General features: G+C 35.1%; 1 protein-coding gene across 1 annotated transcript in view; it reads right to left on the bottom strand.

Annotated features, from left to right (window-relative positions):
• LOC111056308 (probable E3 ubiquitin-protein ligase HERC1) overlaps positions 1-19,779 on the bottom strand; it is a 151,523-nt gene that overhangs the window by 98,035 nt on the left and 33,709 nt on the right. Inside the window, exons 13-20 of the mRNA XM_039435338.1 lie at positions 19,705-19,717; positions 19,465-19,653; positions 15,390-15,558; positions 11,713-11,980; positions 10,114-10,398; positions 8,896-9,068; positions 7,609-7,802; positions 3,832-4,044 (exon numbers count right to left, since the gene is read on the bottom strand). Coding sequence (XP_039291272.1) covers positions 3,832-4,044; positions 7,609-7,802; positions 8,896-9,068; positions 10,114-10,398; positions 11,713-11,980; positions 15,390-15,558; positions 19,465-19,653; positions 19,705-19,717 — 1,504 coding nt within the window. The remainder of the gene's footprint in view (positions 1-3,831; positions 4,045-7,608; positions 7,803-8,895; positions 9,069-10,113; positions 10,399-11,712; positions 11,981-15,389; positions 15,559-19,464; positions 19,654-19,704; positions 19,718-19,779) is intronic.

The following is a 19,779-nucleotide window of genomic DNA, read 5'->3' as shown; positions in this document are numbered from 1 at the left end:
AGAGAATTTGACTTCGGATTATTGTTAGGGGGTCTTTAGTGTATATGAAACTCGATGTCGTCACGTCCCAGGGTGGTCGACAGCTTGGGTGGAGGGGGGTAAGTTGTAAAAAACGCGCGTTTATAACTGCGGCGCGGTCCTCCCCCATGATTAATGTGCGTAATGGCCTGTCTATCGCATCGCTCCTACTAGTCTATGCATTCAAATTATGTATTTCAGGAACGCTATCTTATGTATTTTCGATCGCTGAACACGATTTTTCAACTCTCAAGCCTTAATAATTGATAATTCTCATCATAATATACTAATTATGGTCAAAATTACAAACTTCATCTCATTCTGCAAGGAAGCTAAGAAGTGACTGTTTGAAATAAACGAAACTTGGGTTTCAAGAAATATATTAGGATAGAATAAAGTTAATATTTATATATGTTTATGTTCTATTGTTTTTATTTCAAATTAATTTATTTTGATGCGCTGCAGGCTAAATTTTATTATTAATTGCACACTGGCCACGCTTACTTGATATAGTGGTCAGTTAGTTTCCAAGAAATATTTGTGGAATTTCTTAGTTCTTCATGGTGGAAATGGAATTCATCATTCATTCATTATCATAATGATTATGTTCAGTATGGAAATGTTAATCTTTCGTGAATCTTCAGTTTGTCGTGGACTTTTGAGAAATTATATCCAATATAATAATAGATATGTGTCAAATCAAAATGAAATGAAAATTTAAATATTCATTCATATTATTTCTAACAGTATTATTATATAATATTTCATTAACTTTTGATTGATTCATCCATTATGGTATTCCCGTTCAGACTGTTTTGAAATGGTAACAAGTTATTCAGTACCAAAATTTGGGATTCGAATAGTTTTGGGCCATGCCTGCTATTCTTCCCAAACATATATGATTTGTAATTTTATCCACAAATGAATGAATGAATGTATGTATTCCTGCACGTAGTTAACGTATGGATAATTCCTTTATAGACTCTTGCATGTCACATTAATAAATCTCTGCCACAGATTTAGAAATCAAGTCTCGATAGTTTGGAGAGCATATTATTGGAGTGATTCTTTTACTCTGCTGCTTCTAATATGTTCACTACCTTTGTTTGATTTTAGACCATAGACATGAAAAGCTATGTCCACCTGTATCACTCCATCTTTATTGAGAATTTTCATAACTCTTCTCATCACAAAGTTTCCATAATCTTGCAGCGTATTGAAGTTTTGAAAAGTGAAGTAGGAGTTGAATTCAGGAGAGCCATGTCATCATTATGCGAATTTGTCAACGATATTTAGGGATTTAGTCAAATACACAACTAGTTTCATAGGCCAAGTGAGATTAAGAGTTTTTTTCAAATATCCATCAGATGTTGACAGAGATTGCGGTTATTGTAGAAATGCATGCTGCACTAAAACTTCAATGCTGAATTATCTTTAAACAGCTACCTAGTAAAAATACAGAGATCAGTTCTTTTGTTCTAGAATTAACTAAGACTAGGATTTTTGTTTGATTGCATCGTGGAGAATGAAAGAACTCTGTTTCTTTTTATAGGTGAGAATACACTTTTACAATTTGCCACAACTATGTTCAGATAAAAATCGTTGGAGACCGAATAACTATTTCTTTCTATACGTTCAAAAGAGAATCATACACTTCTTCACTTGCTTCCAGACCATTGATAACATTATGCAGATTCTGTTGTCCATCAGAGTCTTGAAGAAAAATGTTATGTTCTCTTGAGAAGATTATGCTTCTGGAAATCATTCTCATTTCTCATTATTCTTGTTTTACTTCATTAGATGACTTTCTTCACAGTCTCCAGTGATATCCATAATGATGTCAACATACTTGAACAGAATATCTTTGATGGAAGATTTATTTATGTAGTAGCAGCCATTTTAGGAAAGCCTTTGAAGAACTAGCTATTCCAATCACTCAGTTTTGGATGATCTAATGAGGGTTTGCTCTAAAGCATGATCGGTTGTCACATTTATTAAATTTTCAAGGTTTCATTTGACAGAGAGTCAGTGTATTGACTGTATAGAGTTAATGTTTCCTTATTGGAAATTATTTTTCACTTCTATGGGTATTTTTTATATTTTCTAGATATGACACAGACTTTATAACATAGTTTGTGTGATTGAATGAAAAAATTATGGGATCTTTTCTCGAACAGTTTCTATGTGCAATACAAGAGTCCATCCTTATGACCATGAATACAATTTAAGATAATTTAAACTATGTTAATCAGTCATAAATATTTCAAGTAGTCATTGATTTTGATTATAAAAAAACTCTACAAATAGCTCCTGACTTCTTTCAAATATACTTTGACAATCTCTCATATTTGAACCGTTCATGAGTCCTTGTAGTTGTTTAATTGAATTGATTGCTTGCTCTCACACCTTAATTATACTTATCTCCCCTCAATAGATTTCCAACAGTATTCTCTCCAAATATTTCAAATTCAACAAAGAGATCTCTCATTCCACTTTCATTCAAGTACCACCCCAAGACAATCAGTCGAACTCAGCCAGATGAGTAGATATAAGTTACAGAAATCAGTTGATAAAGCTGCGTTTACACCAAAGTTATTAACAAAATGTTAATAACTTAATATTTATAGATTCTATTAGATTGAACGGAACTTGGCAAACACATATGTCTATCATATGTATGATAAGTTATGTTCAATCTAATAGAATCTATAAAGATTAAGTTATATTAACATCTCCTTAATAGCTTTGGTGTAAACTCAGCTTTAGAGTTGTATTTCCTTTGTAATCAAATATTTAGTCATATCACATGGGAGTAATTGGCATTATTTGTGTTTCAACTGTAAATTTTATTAAGAAAATATTTTACTCCTGTTACACGGTGCTCTATATGGGGTACCTATATTATTTGTTTAACTTACTCCATTACTTGACTTTCGCAATTCCAAAGTGATCATTGAACTAAATCGAATAATTATTCTATCTTGATGGAATATCAGTTTTTTATCGATTGAGAAACACATATAGGATTCCTAACAGGATGGTTTATCATTACAATGTAATCATAAATAATGATAATGAGATGAAGTTTGTAATTTTGACCATAATTAGTATATTATGATGAGAATTATCAATTATTAAGGCTTGAGAGTTGAAAAATCGTGTTCAGCGACCGAAAATACATAAGATAGCGTTCCTGAAATATATAATTTGAATGCATAGACTAGTAGGAGCGATGCGATAGACAGGCCATTACGCACATTAATCATGGGGGAGGACCGCGCCGCAGCGTAACAGTGCTACTTATCCCCCTCCCACCGCCGCATCTATGATCGTAACCCCCAAACTATATACATCATTTGATTCAGCAAGAAACGGCCTACAACGTTTATTGGGAGCCTTTTCCTCTAAGTTGGCTAATTACTTGAATATTCGAGAAATAACAAAAAGTCCATAATAAAAAAATACATTTTTCGAGATATTTTATTTTTTTATGGAAAAACTATGCGGTTTATCGCAAAAAAGTATAGGACCACATTGAAAGCCAGTTATGTGTACATAAAATTGAGAAAAAATTAAAAGCTGTACTATGAATAGTAACTGCAGGACAGGCGATTTTATAAACGCGCGTTTTTTACAACTTACCCCCCTCCCCCCAAGCTGTCGACCACCCTGGGACGTGACGACATCGAGTTTCATATACACTAAAAACCCCCTAACAATAATCCGAAGTCAAATTCTCTGCCTCTCTCATGTATGCTCAATGTAAGCCAGCGCCTGCGCTAGGCAAAGCTACGGGACCCGGACTGTACTCACTGAATTTCTGCGAGCAATGAAGCAACTGCTCCTTGACAATGAGACCCGCTTGCACGATGACCAAAGTGACCGTTCCGTCGATCTGTCCGACAAGCAGATGTTCGGCTTCCGCCTCGACACTGTGACGCGTCACTGGCCAACACAGGCACGTGATCTGAGCCCCTGCCTGCGACTCCAGCAGGTATTCACTGCCCACACCAACCAGGCTGATCTCTGCAACATCAGGAATAGAATAGAATAAAATCGAATAGAATTTAGCCAAAACTGATTGATTGATTGAGTACTTTATTTATGTAGATTACAATATATACTGGCTTATACACTTATATACAATGGCTTACAATACAGCAAAATTATAGATGAATTTACATAATATAGACTAAGAAAATAATTATTGAACTGTATATGATATGAAAAAGCAATTTGTAATATTAAACTATAGATAATAATCATATTGTTATGCATCTACATAAAATTGGCGGAGCTTTGGACATATCAATGTCCATTCTTCGGAAAGAATATTAAAAATATCCTCTCTACCAAAATACAGCAAAATTATAGATGAATTTACATAATATAGACTAAGAAAATAATTATTGAACTGTATATGATATGAAAAAGCAATTTGTAATATTATAACTATAGATAATAATCATATTGTTATGCATCTACATAAATTGGCGGAGCTTTGGACACATCAATGTCCATTCTTCGGAAAGAATATTAAAACTATCCTCCCCACTAACTCTCTACCAAAATACAGCAAAATTATAGATGAATTTACATAATATAGACTAAGAAAATAATTATTGAACTGTATATGATATGAAAAAGCAATTTGTAATATTATAACTATAGATAATAATCATATTGTAATGCATGTACATAAAATTGGCGGAGCTTTGGACATATCAATGTCCATTCTTCGGAAAGAATATTAAAAATATCCTCCCCACTAACTCTCTACCAAAATACAGCAAAATTATAGATGAATTTACATAATATAGACTAAGAAAATAATTATTGAACTTTATATGATATGAAAAAGCAATTTGTAATATTATAACTATAGATAATAATCATATTGTTATGCATGTACATAAATTGGCATATCAATGTCCATTCTTCGGAAGCAATATTAAAAATATCCTACCCACTAACTCTCTACTCTCTACTGATTGGAGAGAAACAAAATATAGGCTAACTGATAAGTGAAAAGAAGTCAAGTCACAAAATGCCGATTTTGTGTCTTTTCTACATGTTCTTATTTAGAATTTTTTTGGTATAAAGGATTCAAGACTATATGGTATTAGTAGAGTTACTAGTAGTTTTGTGAACAGTAGACCTCACGCTCAGTAAGTTACATTGACCTGTTATGTTTTCTCAAAAATAAAATTAATTTTATTGCCATTCTTTTTTTTACAAACAAGTGAAACAAAAACATTCTTATAATGTTATAACTAATTATAATCTAAACTAATTTAAAAACATATTCAACGAATGTTTTCTTTTATTTTGATATTGAAATAATGGGCTCTCCCAGAAAAGCTAATGCTTGAGCTCTGGAAGAGAGTTCAAAAATGTTAAAGGTAATTAGGATGGATGTCTAAGACAATTTAATTAGTACCAGAAGAAACAATATGCAATATAAACACTAGAATATAAATGTATGTACAATATAACAATGTAAGCACTAGAACAAAAAGTCAATTAATCTTCTGAAATCTCAAGTCCGAAGTAAATTTTCCTACATACCCACTCTCTTATTTCATAAATTAAACACTTAGTAAATAAATAATAAATAATTTATCAATTTAAAATATCTAGCAAAAATCCTAAATAAACATAGAGCTTTCTGTCCTATCGTACCGTGACGTGTCGTCCCGGAATGTGAGTGTGAGCGCTGTTATCAGGTCTGGCTGCAACTGTCTACTAACGTTGATGGAAAGATACATTTTGAAGTTGTTCAATGTTTTTGAATGGGTAGTATTATAGTCAACTGTCTACTAACGTTGATGGAAAGATACAATTTGAAGATGTTCCATGTTTTTGAACGAGTAGTATTATAGTCCACTAGACAGCTGATTTATGATGAATAATTCTATAGTCTGATTTTTACTCTAATATTGGTGTATGAAGGAGGCTCCTTTTTCCTTTTATATTATCCTTGAAATTCAAAATTTCCAAAAACCTTGTATATACGTCGACGCGCAATTAAAAAAGGAACATACCTGTCAAATTTCATGAAAATCTATTACCGCGTTTCGCCGTAAATGCGCAACATATAAACATTTAAACATTAAGGGAAATGCCAAACCGTCGACTTGAATCTTAGACCTCACTTCGCTCGGTCAATTATCATGGTAAAATGGATACATCTCAGAAAAGATCATTCATGTTTGATATAAATGATACAAGTCAACTTATTACCTTAAAAAGTTTGAATAAATCTAATGGGTATTGGTAAAAAATATACAAGTCAACTTATAACTTCTCCTGAAATTATAACTTCTCCTGAACTTAGCTCCTGAAATTTTTACAGATATAGGACTTGTTGCAGTTGATAGAGCTTATCAATGACTTTTCTAGGTATGAATTTGATCAAAATCGTTTGAGCCGTTTTCGAGAAAATCGCGAAAAACCCTGTTTTTGACAACATTTTCGCCATTTTAGCCGCCATCTTGAATTGCATTTGATAGAAATTGTTCGTGTCGGATCCTTATAGTGTAAGGACCTTACGTTCCAAATTTCACCCACACATACAGACCAATACCCAAAAACCACTTTTTCGGACTCAGGGGACCTTGAAACGTATAGAAATTTAGAAATTGGGGTACCTTAATTTTTTTCGGAAAGCAATACCTACTTTCCTTAGGTACCTATGGTAATAGGGCAAGGAAAGTGAAAATCAGACTTATAACTAGTAGAAATTGGTATTGGTAGAAATTATATAAGTCAACTTATAACTTGGAAGAAGAGAAATAGGTATTGATATAAATGGTACAAGTCAACTCAAATCAAGATCAAAAAGGGTTAAAGCATATTACCTCAAACCATTATCAGACATATCCCCGAAATATTCAGAAATCAACAACTTCTTACATTGCCAATTTACAATGTTTAATGATATAAAGCGGATAATTGACCGAGCGAAGTGAGGTCTAAGATTCGAGTCGACAGTTTGGCATTTCTCTTAATGTTTAAATGTTTATATGTTGCGCATTTACGGCGAAACGCGGTAATAGATTTTCATGAAATTTCACAAATATGTTCCTTTTTAATTGCGAATCGACTTATATACAAGGTTTTCGGAAATTTATAATTTCAAGGATAATATAAAAGGAAAAAGGAGCCTCCTTCATATACCAATATTAGAGTAAAAATCAGACTATAGAATTATCCATCATAAATCAGCTGACAAGTGATTACACAGATATGTGGAGAAGCAAGTCTATTACCGTATTTCCATAAGGTCTATAGTTTCAATCAGGTACTTGTGGATGAGAATACTGCGTGAGGTCTACCGTTCACAGAACTACTAATATAAAAGGAAAAAGGAGCCTCCTTCATACGCCAATATTGGAGTAAAAATCAGACTATATAATTATTCATCACAAATCAGCTGACAAGTGATTACACAGATGTGTGGAGAAGCCAGTCTATTGCTGTATTTCCATAAGGTCTATAGTTTCAATCAGGTACTTGTGGATGAGAATACTGCGTGAGGTCTACCGTTCACAGAACTACTAGTGATTTTCAACTGAAATAGAATCTTACCAGGCAAATACCAGATGTTAATGGTGTTATTCATAGAAGCAGCAATGAACTTCTTAGAGGGCGACCATCCCAGATGATCGATGAGCTGACCGTTCAGTTGACTGCCATAGACATTTTCCGAAAGACGAAACACAAGGGTCTGCTCTAGACTCCATTTGCTCAGCGACCAGATTCTAACCGTACTGTCGCAGCCACTGTGCAAAAATATACATTACATTAGATTTATTTATTCACTAGCCGTCAGGCTCGCTTCGCTCGCCATATCCGTCTAGCAAGGGAGCTCCGCCCCCTGGACCCCCGACTGGATCGTCCAAGAATGAGATTAGCAGGCTCGCTTCGCTCGCCTGCATTTTTATCATATAGGAAAATCCAGTCGGGGGTCCCGACTAAACGTCTGGCTAAACGGATATGGCAAGCGAAGCGAGCCTGACGGCTAGTAATATAATATTCCCAGGATTGAAGTAGCAGTGCCTAATCAATTTTTCCGCGATAAATGCATTTCAATCTTCAACTTGGTGCCAACCTAACAAAGTCAACTCAACTTAATGCCAACCTGACAAAATTATTTATTTAGTTACCAGTTAAAACTGTTTCGAAGAGGTACTCTCTCTAGATTATAGTTCTATATTAACATATTGTATGGCCTTTTTCCAATTACAATTTAGAGAATAAGAAGAATATACATGCTAAAAGACGAACTTTAAACCCTTAAAAACCACCCTTAGTTGAAATATTGCCAAAAGATTTCTTAGTGCGCCTCTAAAGGGCCAACTGATCATACCTACCAAATTTGAACGTTTTTGGTCCGGTAGATTTTTAGTTCTGCGAGTGAGTCAGTCAGTCAGTCAGTCAGTCAGTCTGTGAGTGCCATTTCGCTTTTATATATACATACCATATCGCAGCAAGCATTAGGCTGTGTCGATCATTGTACGAGTGAAAGTATACATCACTTCACAATATCAATATGAGATGATCAACGTAACCTACTCTCAACGCTAAAAGCTCTGATCGCACATTCATGTGTGTTCGTCATGTTCCCGATGAGATCTCTCTCTCATCACAATAGAGAACCGGTCCGGTCCGGTAGATTTTTAGTTCTGCGAGTGAGTGAGTGAGTGAGTGAGTGAGTGAGTCAGTCAGTCAGTCAGTCAGTCAGTGAGTGCCATTTCGCTTTTATATAAATAGATAAGAAGGTTTTCTTATTATCAACAAAGCCAGCAACAGCTGCAAGGGGTACGGGGTTATTAAATTTGAAAAAATAAATAAATATTTTATTGAATGAACCACCTGGAGGCCAGTACACCTTGCTCGGACTGCCACGCCAAACAAGCCACTCTATCCTCGTGACCTTGGAACAGAGCTAATGTCGAACTGTCCATTACCGAAGTCAGGTCAGCCATATTCAAAGAATCCATCGCATGTAGAGCGGGAAGCGGCGACTTCGAAGACAGACATTTCAGCTGCAAACGGAAACATTCCATGAAGTTCGTTTTTTATGACAAAAACGGTAATTAGATCAAATAAAATTGTAGATAATCTAACTAATAATAAAAAATGTTCTCACTTTTTGTCTAGAACGCAACCAAAGACGATACAAAAGAGCATCTGTTGCTTATAGAAGGAAACATTGAATCTTCTTCTGTATCTTTACGGATGCAACACCACGTTGCTTTTGAGAAGATACAGAAGAGCATCTGTTGCTTATGAAAAGATACATTGAAGCTTCTCGTGTACCTTTCCGGATGCAACACGTTAATTTTAAGAAGATACAAAAGAGCATCTGTTGCTTATGGAAAGATACATTGAAGCTTTTGAGAAGATACAGAAGAGCATCTGTTGCTTATGGAAAGATACATTAAGCTACTTGTGTATATCTTCGGATGCAACACGTTGCTTTTGAGAAGATACAAAAGAGCATCTGTAGCTTATGGAAAGATACATTAAAGATCCTTGTTTATCTTTTCGGATGCAGCACATTGCTTTTAAGAAGATACAAAAGAGCATCTGTTGCTTATGGAAAGATACATCAAACATACTTGTGTATTATTATTATTATTGCACGAAAATCCAAAATAAATGCTGTAAATCACCCCGAAGACTTCTGCTACTACAAATATTGACAACAGGGTAACCAGCTAGATGGAAATTCGATGAATGCTACTACTAAAAATAAATTATTTGTCCGCCCGGGAATTTCCATCTGTATACTTGTGTATCTTTTCGGATGCAACACGTTGCTTTTGAGAAGATACAAAAGAGCATCTGTTGCTTATGGAAAGATACATTGAAGCTACTTGTGTATCTTTTCGGATGCAACATGTTGCTTTTGAGAAGTTACAGTAGAGCATCTGTTGCTTATGGAAAGATACATTGAAGCTACTTGTGTATCTTTTCGGATGCAACACGTTGCTTTTGAGAAGATACAGAAGAGCATCTGTTGCTTATGGAAAGATACATTGAAGCTTCTTGTGTATCTTTTCGGATGCAATTATTACTAGCACTAACCAGTTGTTGGGTGGCCCATTGTCGATGCTTGCTTTCGAGTCGATTGGACAGGACACACGCAGCCAGAGCATTCGCCAACAGCAGTGGACTGATTTTCGCCTCCAGTGGACTCTGCGGTGATGGCGGTAGAGCGGGGGAAGCCCCAACCGCCTCCTCCTTCTCCTCCTCACCTGCTGATGACGTCAGCGAAGTTCCGCCGTTTCTAGTGAGCAGCGACACTAGCGACTGGGTGACTGCGAAGGTCGACGGCGGTGTGTTTGAAGCGATAGCCACTTTCATTAGCTCCTTAACATGCAAAAATAAAAATTGATTTTACCAAATTATTCATTTTGGCTTTCCGAAATGGGGCGTAGTCATAGTCATTGTCACAGTCACGTGTGAATTGAATTTTAAAAAACTAGAAAATTAAACACAAAATAAAATAAAGAGACAATAGAGTAAAGTTTCAGCTATTTTGAATTTTTTAGAAATGTTCAATTTCGTCAAGGAAAAACGTTTCCAATTATAGAAATGAGAAAATAAAAACTGCGACTACGCCCCGTTTTGGAAAGCTAATTTTCTGACTCCAGCTGTTTAAAGTCTAGAACTAACCGACCCTAAGGGTCATTTGCACAGTGACAGTTCAAACTAAATTTCATTTCAAACTGGATTAAATCTGTATCAAGTCTATTTTGTTATGATTTGTTTCATTTTTAGTTTAAGCCACCAGTTGATTAAATTTAGTTTAAGCTTTGACTGTGCAAACGGCCATAAAAAATCGGTAGGAAAATGACCGAAAAATGAATGACCGAGCAAAGTGAGGTCTAATATTTAAGTTGACGGTTTTGCATTTCTATTTGTGTGTGTGTGTGTGTGTGTGTGTGTGTGTGTGTGTGTGTGTGTGTGTGTGTGTGTGTGTGTGTGTGTATGTCTGTGAACACAATAACTCCATTCCTAATCAACCGATTGACTTGAAATTTTAAACTTAAGGTCCTTATACTATGATGATCCGACAATAAGAAATTCAATAAAATTGAATTCAAAATGGCGGATAATTACTAAAAAACCATGTTTTTCACGGTTTTCTCGAAAACGGCTCTAACGATTTTCTTCAAATTTATATCATGGATAGCTATTTATAAGCCCTATCAACTAACATGAGTCTCATTTCTGAGAAAATTTCAGGAGCTCCGTAATATTACACATACGACTTTAAACAGATGGAGTCAGAAAATTAGCTTTCCAGAATGGGGCGTAGTCGCAGTTTTTATAACAGTAGTTGCAGTTTTTATTTTCTCATTTCTATAATTATCGGAAACGTTTTTCCTTGATGAATTAAACATTCCAAAATAATTCAAAATATCTGAAACTTTACACTATTCTCTCTTTATCTTATTTTGTGTTTAATTTTATAGTTTTTTTAAAATTTAATTCAAACGTGACTGTGACAATGACTACGACTACGCCCCGTTTCGGTAAGCCAATTTTTTTACTCCAGCTGTTTAAAGTCTAGAACTTAGTAAAATCCCGAGCTCGGAAACCGGCCCTTAATGTTGTAAACTATGTATACTTTTGTAAAAGAATAAGAAAATAAATCAATTTCAATTGTAGCCTACTTACATTTGCACACATGAGTACGACCAGCTGAGAGGCGTTGTCGTCACAGCTGGCGACAGCTGTCAAACAGCTGGCCAAACAGCTGAGGCTGTTAGTGGTGGAGGGGGAAAGGCAGCTGGAGAGCGGGTCCAGTGATGACGTCATCATGGAGGAGGGCGATGACGTCATGACGGTGTGGCCATTGGCAATTAGACACATGAGGCGCACTAGCTTCTGCGCATCACTCAGCCCCACCCCTGCCAGCGCGCTTGATATACTGCACATTGACCCACTATAACACAATACATGCAAAAATATTAATAACAAAGAAACACTATAGTGAGGTCCACGTTATAATGGCAGTGAAGAAAGATAGGAAAAAACGTTGCCAAGTCTCTCCATTTTGCCACTGACTGTACACAGCTGTTACTCAATTTAATCTCAAATTGATCACGAAAATATATTTCCCATAATTTGATTCAAAAATTTGCTTTCATGACAGCAAAACTTGCAAACCTGAAATGGCGGCTAATTTAAAAAACGGTGATACAATCTGAATTTGAAAACAACAGAAATTGAGTTATTTGGTAGGTATTCTATTCCAATTTCCTTTAAAAATAATAGAAAATTAGAAATACTATTTAAAAATAAGTAATTTCAATGGATTAATTCTGAAATAACTTTTCAATATTATTTATACCGGTACGAGTAGGTCTAACCTATATGGGTAGGCTAACTGAAGCATGGATGAAGTCTAGGATGGTTAGTAATCAACTTTTAAAATGTCATTTCAGGTATTTTAATTTGTGTTTCTCGTTCAGTAATGTTTAAAATTTTTTCATTGTTTCAAAAATGCATTTTAAATCAATTATACAACTTGTGTACTCAGTATTTTGATAGAATGAAGAAAGAAAATGGCGGCTGAGAATATGGTTTGTTCAGTTTTGTATAGTCACTGTCAAAAGTAAATATAAAATATTCTGGCAAATAGACAACATTGCAAAGCGCGAGAGAGATAGTGATATCTGTTTTGTTGCATGATAGAAAAGGACAGCAACAGTATTGTCAATCGTACACTGCCATTATAATGTGGACCTCACTATAGAGGCTAATTTTCTAGTCCAGTTACCCAGTTTTCAAAATACGAGCTCTGCTAACTAAATGTCTCTTTCAAACCTTTTCTTCCACTTTTTCAAAATATAATACCCCTTCTACTACTACTGAACCTACTGAACTACTGCACTACTGAATCTAACCCGAATATTGTCTTTTCTAATATTATTAGTTATACTAATAACTGTTTTTGACTAAGGGCCAGTTGCATGTCTGTCTGTTAAATATGGACATTAACGTCAATTAACAAATCAGCGTTAATTTTACGGATTCATTTCTGTTCCACCAAGATCGTTCAGTTTTTAATCCCGGTTAAGTTTACCGGTTAACTAACCAAGATTTCAACGGTTTCACAATCCGGCAACACTGTAATTTAACTGACACAAAATAATTAAGGTTATTTTATTGAAGCGGTAAATTTGAAAATGAGAAAATATTACCAAACGATCATGGTCCAATATTATTAGACAAAGAAAAAATGAGTTTGATTTCAATTCTAATAAGAGAGAATATTTACATAATAGAGAACTGATAATGATAGGTATGTTTTAAGGTAAAAATGAGGTTATGTTATTGAAGCGGTGAATTTGACCATTCAATACAGAGGCATGCGCCATGAAAATGCTCTGTCTGTCGCCAGTGTCAAGTGCTATGCTGCTAACAGACGACAACAGAACAGATCGAAAACTAACCTCAAAAATCAGAATCTAATTTTGAATGCTGATATCAGCTAAATGCACTTCTCTATTTTATTAATGAATGAAATAATTCATTCATATATTTAGCCCTTACTTCGATTTTTTTAGTTTTTTTTACCAAAAACTTATTGGAACACAGCTATCAGTAGGTACCTAACCGGCGTTAGTTAGATTTAATTCCCCGTGAATGGCTTGTTAAAAATCTTTTACGTCGATTAGTTTAACCAGCGTTATTTTTCGATTTTTACCTTTGTGCAACCAAATTTTCATCTTTTCAACTAATCGCGGTTGAAATGGTGCCAACTAAGTTAATCAGAATTGAAAATTGTTTATGCCGGTTAGTTTAATCGGCGTTATTGCTTGAAAATTCTGTTTTGTGAAACCAAAATGCATTGGTTAGCACTAATCTCGATTAAAGTACAGCATTTAATCGTGATCAAACATTAACCGACGTACGAAAAACTGGGGGTAAATTGTTAAACATTTTCTTGATGATAGAGGTTAATAATTTATTTTATATGTTTATTATACAGAGTGTTTCAGAAGTAGTGTAGAACATTTTAGGGTATTGTTCCTGGATGATAGGAGACTACAAATGTCGTATTTGAAGTGTCCAAAACTCAGCGGTTATCCTTATAGCTGCCATTTTGTTTTTTTCACTTAGGAATTTTTATCTCAAGAACGAAATGTTGTATTGATATGGCATGAATATTTATTCTATAAAGACTCAACTTTAAAAAGTAGAATAAAAAATTTTCAAAATGTTGGCCATTTTAAATTTTTGATTGCAAATTTCACGAAAACCGTTCACTTAACAAAAACTTTACAAGAGACAGAAAACTTAGCAAATCTTATCAAGATTTCAAGGTTACCTTATTTATTAACACGCGAGTGTTAATTATATGATCTACTTCCTGCAAACTTTAAACAGATTTATCATCCTAGAAAGTTCAAAACGATAGTACACAATTGGTTGATGAGCGAAGGAAGACAGAACATAGAAAACATTATTTTAAATAACAACTAACCAACTAATAACTTACCAAACACTAACTAATTAATAATACGCACAAAAAAACTAACAAAACCTACTCTAGAACATGGTACGCCATAGTGGAGAAGGTCAATTTCCACACAGAAAAAAACTAAACAAGTAGAGGACACATTAGAAGAATTTTTTGTAACTAACTATTGTATGTAATTTATCTAATATTTTGTGTAATTGATGTTGTAGTTTGTTTTTTTTTTGGAAATAAACATATATTTATTTATATACTATTTACTAGTATATAATAACATTATACATGGAGGAGATTCCAAAAATACATACTGCAAATTTATTGTTAGAATTTATCATTTTTATGGGATAAAATAATCTACTCATGAATGGAATGAATATACCTTCTTTATTTCACTAATTTTTCGACATCTAGATAGAATAAAAAGTTTAAATCAGAAGATGGAATATAAAATAGGAAGATAATAGCTATATATTGAAATTAGTAAACGTTCATTCTGTCATCCTCAAACTGTTCAAGGACTCAAACTGTTCAAGATTGTCTAGAGGACAGTCATAGCGAGGATTACATGAGCTGCCAACCTTGGAAAACGAAAATTCCCAAAGCTACATACAAAAGTTACAATATTGTGCGGCAATTTGCTGCGCGCGCGACTACTCGCGTGTTAAAGTAGGTCAAAGAATAACAGATAAATAAATTCTTTTTGTACTGCACTGCTATTATAACGTGAACCTCACTTTAGTTAATAAGCTTGCATGAGAAGATTAAAATTTCGCACAATTTGGCAACATGGATATTCTACTCAAGTCTCAACTTATTTTGAACTAAGTTTCTTTTGCAAATAAATTTAAATTCATGAAACTTGACAAACCTGAAGGAAAGCAGTGAAACAACATTCATGACAGCAGATCGGGCGACAGTCACTTGTACCTTGTGGGAGATACGCTGTAGCAAGGCTATTCGTTCCTGTATACGAGTTTCCATCTTGATCAACTGAATCAGGGGATTTGCATTCAGTTGTCTGAAACTCATTGAAGCACCTGTAACAAATGTATTTATTTATTCAAAACACATAATCATAAAATGATTGGAAATGCAATATTAATGGCAATTGCTCAACTCACACTTACGCGACTCAAGAAAAGAGACTGCAACTCTATAGTGAGGACCACGTTATAATGGCAGTGGATGAAGATAGAAGAATAGCGATGCCGATTCTCTGCATTAATTAATTATATTACCATACTGTCAAAAACATAATTGGCATCGTTGTGAACCTAGAAAAGGATAGTAACACCGGCTTTGTCGAATGATAGACAAGGATAGCAAAACCAAAGTTGATCAAATACTGTCATTATAACGTGGACCTCACTATAGTCTCTTCTCGACGCAGCATGACGTGTTTTCAAATGGTGACACTCAGACCAGTCGATTCTAGTCTCCGCGACCTCACAACTGTGAGACTGAGTCGAGCGTCGACTCGACATGTTGGTCAAGCCTCGACTTGAGTTGCGCAGTACCGTGCATTTTCAATGAGGTGATGTTTTATCCTTACAGTTGTGTTGTGAGTGATGTTGTGGTACTTTTCCATAATGAAAACACAAATTTGAAATTGTCAACCACTTTTTAAAAAGTGATTGACAATTTCAAATTTGTGTTTTTATGATGTTTTATCATTTCAGATAAGACAGTAATAAGAATTAGATGAGATAATGGGCCATATTAATAAAGTTGAGCATTTGCTTATACTTCTAAAATATGGAGCATTTGCTTCATTTTCTTTGAATAAACGTGAGCAAAACCTTTTGCTCATGCTCATCAGAAACATTTTTTGAGAATTTGTTCAAAAGTAAAAGCTTGTACTCAAAATTGTATGAATAGACTAGAGCATTTGCTCAACTTTTGAAGCAAATGCTTCAAAAAAGGTGAGTCTAGTCTAGAGCAGCTTATCACCTTTTGCTTATAGTAAAATGGCTCAACTAATACGTATGAGGAAGAGGAAACTGTACCAGATACGATCACAACCGTATTTTTCATTCATAAAAAAATGAGCAAATGCTTTTGCTTTGAGAACTATAAAACTCTTTTTAGATTCAACCATGATATAATCACCATTATTCCTACATAAGAATAAATACAAAAGATCTGATATATTTACGATATATACGTGATCTGTATTATGTTAACATTCTGTGACAATAAAGATATTTATGTATTATTCATTTTAGATATTATTATTCATTTATAAAGATCACAAAATAGCCATCACAAAATAGGAAATGGGCATTTAAGAATATGAGAGTGTAGAAGATTATAAGAAGGCTATTGATATTATAAGAATATGCTGAAGATTATTATAGAGATGACATTTTTTCACGCTATTATTTCAAAATTCTAAACTCAACTAACCTAAAATAGAAAACTATTCATAAATAGAAAACAGAGCAGACGACACAAACACAAGCGGTGCCCCCTACTTGCATATTTAGCGCTTCCGTGAGCTATAAAAACAAAGCATAGCCTACTCTACTCAGAGTTGATGAGTAGGCTGTGAACAAAGTAAGGCTACAAAAGCGAATCAGCTGATGAAATTTTTTCAAATACGTGAGCATTTGCTCCAGAGTTCAGGAGCATAAGGTAAGAGTATAAGGTAAAGCTTATTCATATAAAAATGAGCAAATGCTTTTGCTTCTACCTTTTGCTCATGAGCAAAACCGTATGCTCCATGCTCTTGTTCATGAGTATTTGCTCTGGTTTTATTCATATGGGCCCTTGTTTTTGAGAAGATACAAAAGAGCATCTGTTGCTTATGGACTACATTAAAGCTCCTTGTGTATCTTTTCGGATGCAACATGTTGCTTTTGAGAAGTTACAATTGAGCATCCGTTGCGTATGAACAGATACATTAAAGCTCATTGTGTATCTTTTCGGATGCAACACGTTGCTTCTGAGAAGACATTGTGTATCTTCTCGGATGCAACATGTTGCTTCTGAGAAGACCATATCATATTCATAATGATTATTATAAAATTTGTTACATGCTGAGTATTGACAAATTTAATCTTATATTACTAATTAAGTAAGGTTAGAAAATGGAGTAGCATGGAACTGAAGTAGTGACAATGAGCAAGAAAATCGTCAGGTCGAGAGACTGGAGTATCCTCGACTGGAGTCGTACGATTTGAGTGGAGGTAGTGTGAGTTGAGTCATAGCCCTTAATATTCAATTCCCGAATTTTGATTGCAAATTAGTCTAAAAGAGGTTATGATTTTTCAGTACTTTCAAACTTGAAAATGTATCAGATTTGAAAAATTGTACGACAATCTGTATGCAAGCGAACTATTTTTCTTTAGTCTCACTATACAGAGTGTGTTTAGAAACTCCCTACCAATATTCTAGCATTTTTCCTGTGTGAAAAACATATCTAAATATCATATTTAAATTGTCCCGAAGTTTTCAGTTACTCACACAGCGGCCATTTTGCTTTTTTCACTAATTATTTTTTTCTAAATAATGGTTGAACATACGAAATTGAAACTTTGCACAATCATTTATAAGAACTAGACAAAGCTACAAAAAAATTATGATAATTTTTCAAATTCATAAAACAAAATGGCGGCTATTTAAAATGTTGTTTCTTAGATAGCTCAGAAACCGTTTGTTTTACAAAAACTTTACAAAAATAACTTTTTTAGTAAATTTAATTGCCTATCGATTGGTACCAGATTTTTAAAGATTGGACCAATATTAACTGAGATATGGCAGCTATAGTGGTTGGTGACCAACCATTAGAGGGTTATGTAACATTATATTATAGTTTGAAATGACCTAAAATCGCTTACAATTAACATACAATGCAAATAGAGATTGTTGTAGAAGATACAATTGAGCATCCGTTGCGTATGAACAGATACATTAAAGCTCCTTGTGTATCTTTTCGGATGCAACACGTTGCTTCTGAGAAGACATTGTGTATCTTCATTGAGGCGACTCATTGAGGCTGGAAGGAGGATGTGGCAACGTTACCCACGACTATTTGGCCAACTGCTCGGAGGCGAGCAGGCAGGTGTGCAACGGAGCATTTTCGTGATTGAGGATCCACGAATTGGCAATCCCCGGACGGATTTGATGAACCCGGGCGGTTAGTCGACGGAGCACCTCTCTGTAGTACTGGTCGTTCACAGTTTGGCCGGGTTGCACAAACTCTTTGTGAAGAGGTGCTCCGTCGACTAACCGCCCGGGTTCATCGAGTCCGTCCGGGGATTGCCGATTCGTGGATCCTCCATCACGACAATGCTCCGTCACACACCTGCCTGCTCGTCACCGAGCAGTTGGCCAAACAGTCGACGGTAACGTTGCCACATCCTCCTATGGCACCACCGGACTTCTTTTTGTTCCCCAAGATCAAGAGACAACTTAAGGGGACGCGGTTCGGGACTCTGGAAAACGTTCAACGTGCTACGACGAGGGCTCTAGACAGCATAGAGGTTGCCAACCTCCAGGGAGCGTTCAGGGATCGGAGAATCCGGTATCAGCGTGTTATCGACTCCAATGGGGACTACTTGAAGATTTCTAAAAAAAATTGTACATATTTTGACAACTTAAGGGGACGCGGTTCGGGACTCGTTCAACGTGCTACGACGAGGGCTCTAGACAGCATAGAGGTTGCCGACTTCCATGGAGCATTCAGGGATTTGAGAATCCGGTATCAGCGTGTTATCGACTCCAAAAGGGACTACTTCGAAGATATTTGATGAGAAATTGTACATATTTTGTCAATAAAAAATTTCCTGACGTCAGTCCGGTTACTTATTATACAGACCCTGTATCTATAATTATTATCGTCAAGGAAATAAAAAATGTATCTTGAATTTGAATTTTATAAATTGATAAAAACGCATTTTGCGTGATTTTGCGGAGAGTGATTGGGTATTGGCAGCACATACCGTTGGTGTGATTGTCAGTGGTAACTTGCGGCACACTGCCAGCTCCGAGTGGATCGGGCTCGGCGAATGCGATTGGGTCGGGCAGCGGTGACTGCATTGATGAGTAGATCTTGTAATAATTGTCCAAAGCCTCCAATTGGTCTGTCACGTTACTGCAAGTTGGTGCATCCAGCCACACTGAAAGTGGATCTGCAAATATTCAAAATTGTCTATTTACTTAATCACCAAATACAGTCGAACTTTGAAACACTATCTTGAATTACATTTATCATAGAGAACAATTATAAAAACAATTAATAAGGAGAAACATTTCAC

Source organism: Nilaparvata lugens, chromosome 9, assembly GCF_014356525.2.
Source record: "Nilaparvata lugens isolate BPH chromosome 9, ASM1435652v1, whole genome shotgun sequence".
NCBI lineage: Eukaryota > Metazoa > Arthropoda > Insecta > Hemiptera > Delphacidae > Nilaparvata > Nilaparvata lugens.
Note: the sequence above shows the minus strand (reverse complement) of the source record. Positions and strands in the feature narration are given on the sequence as shown.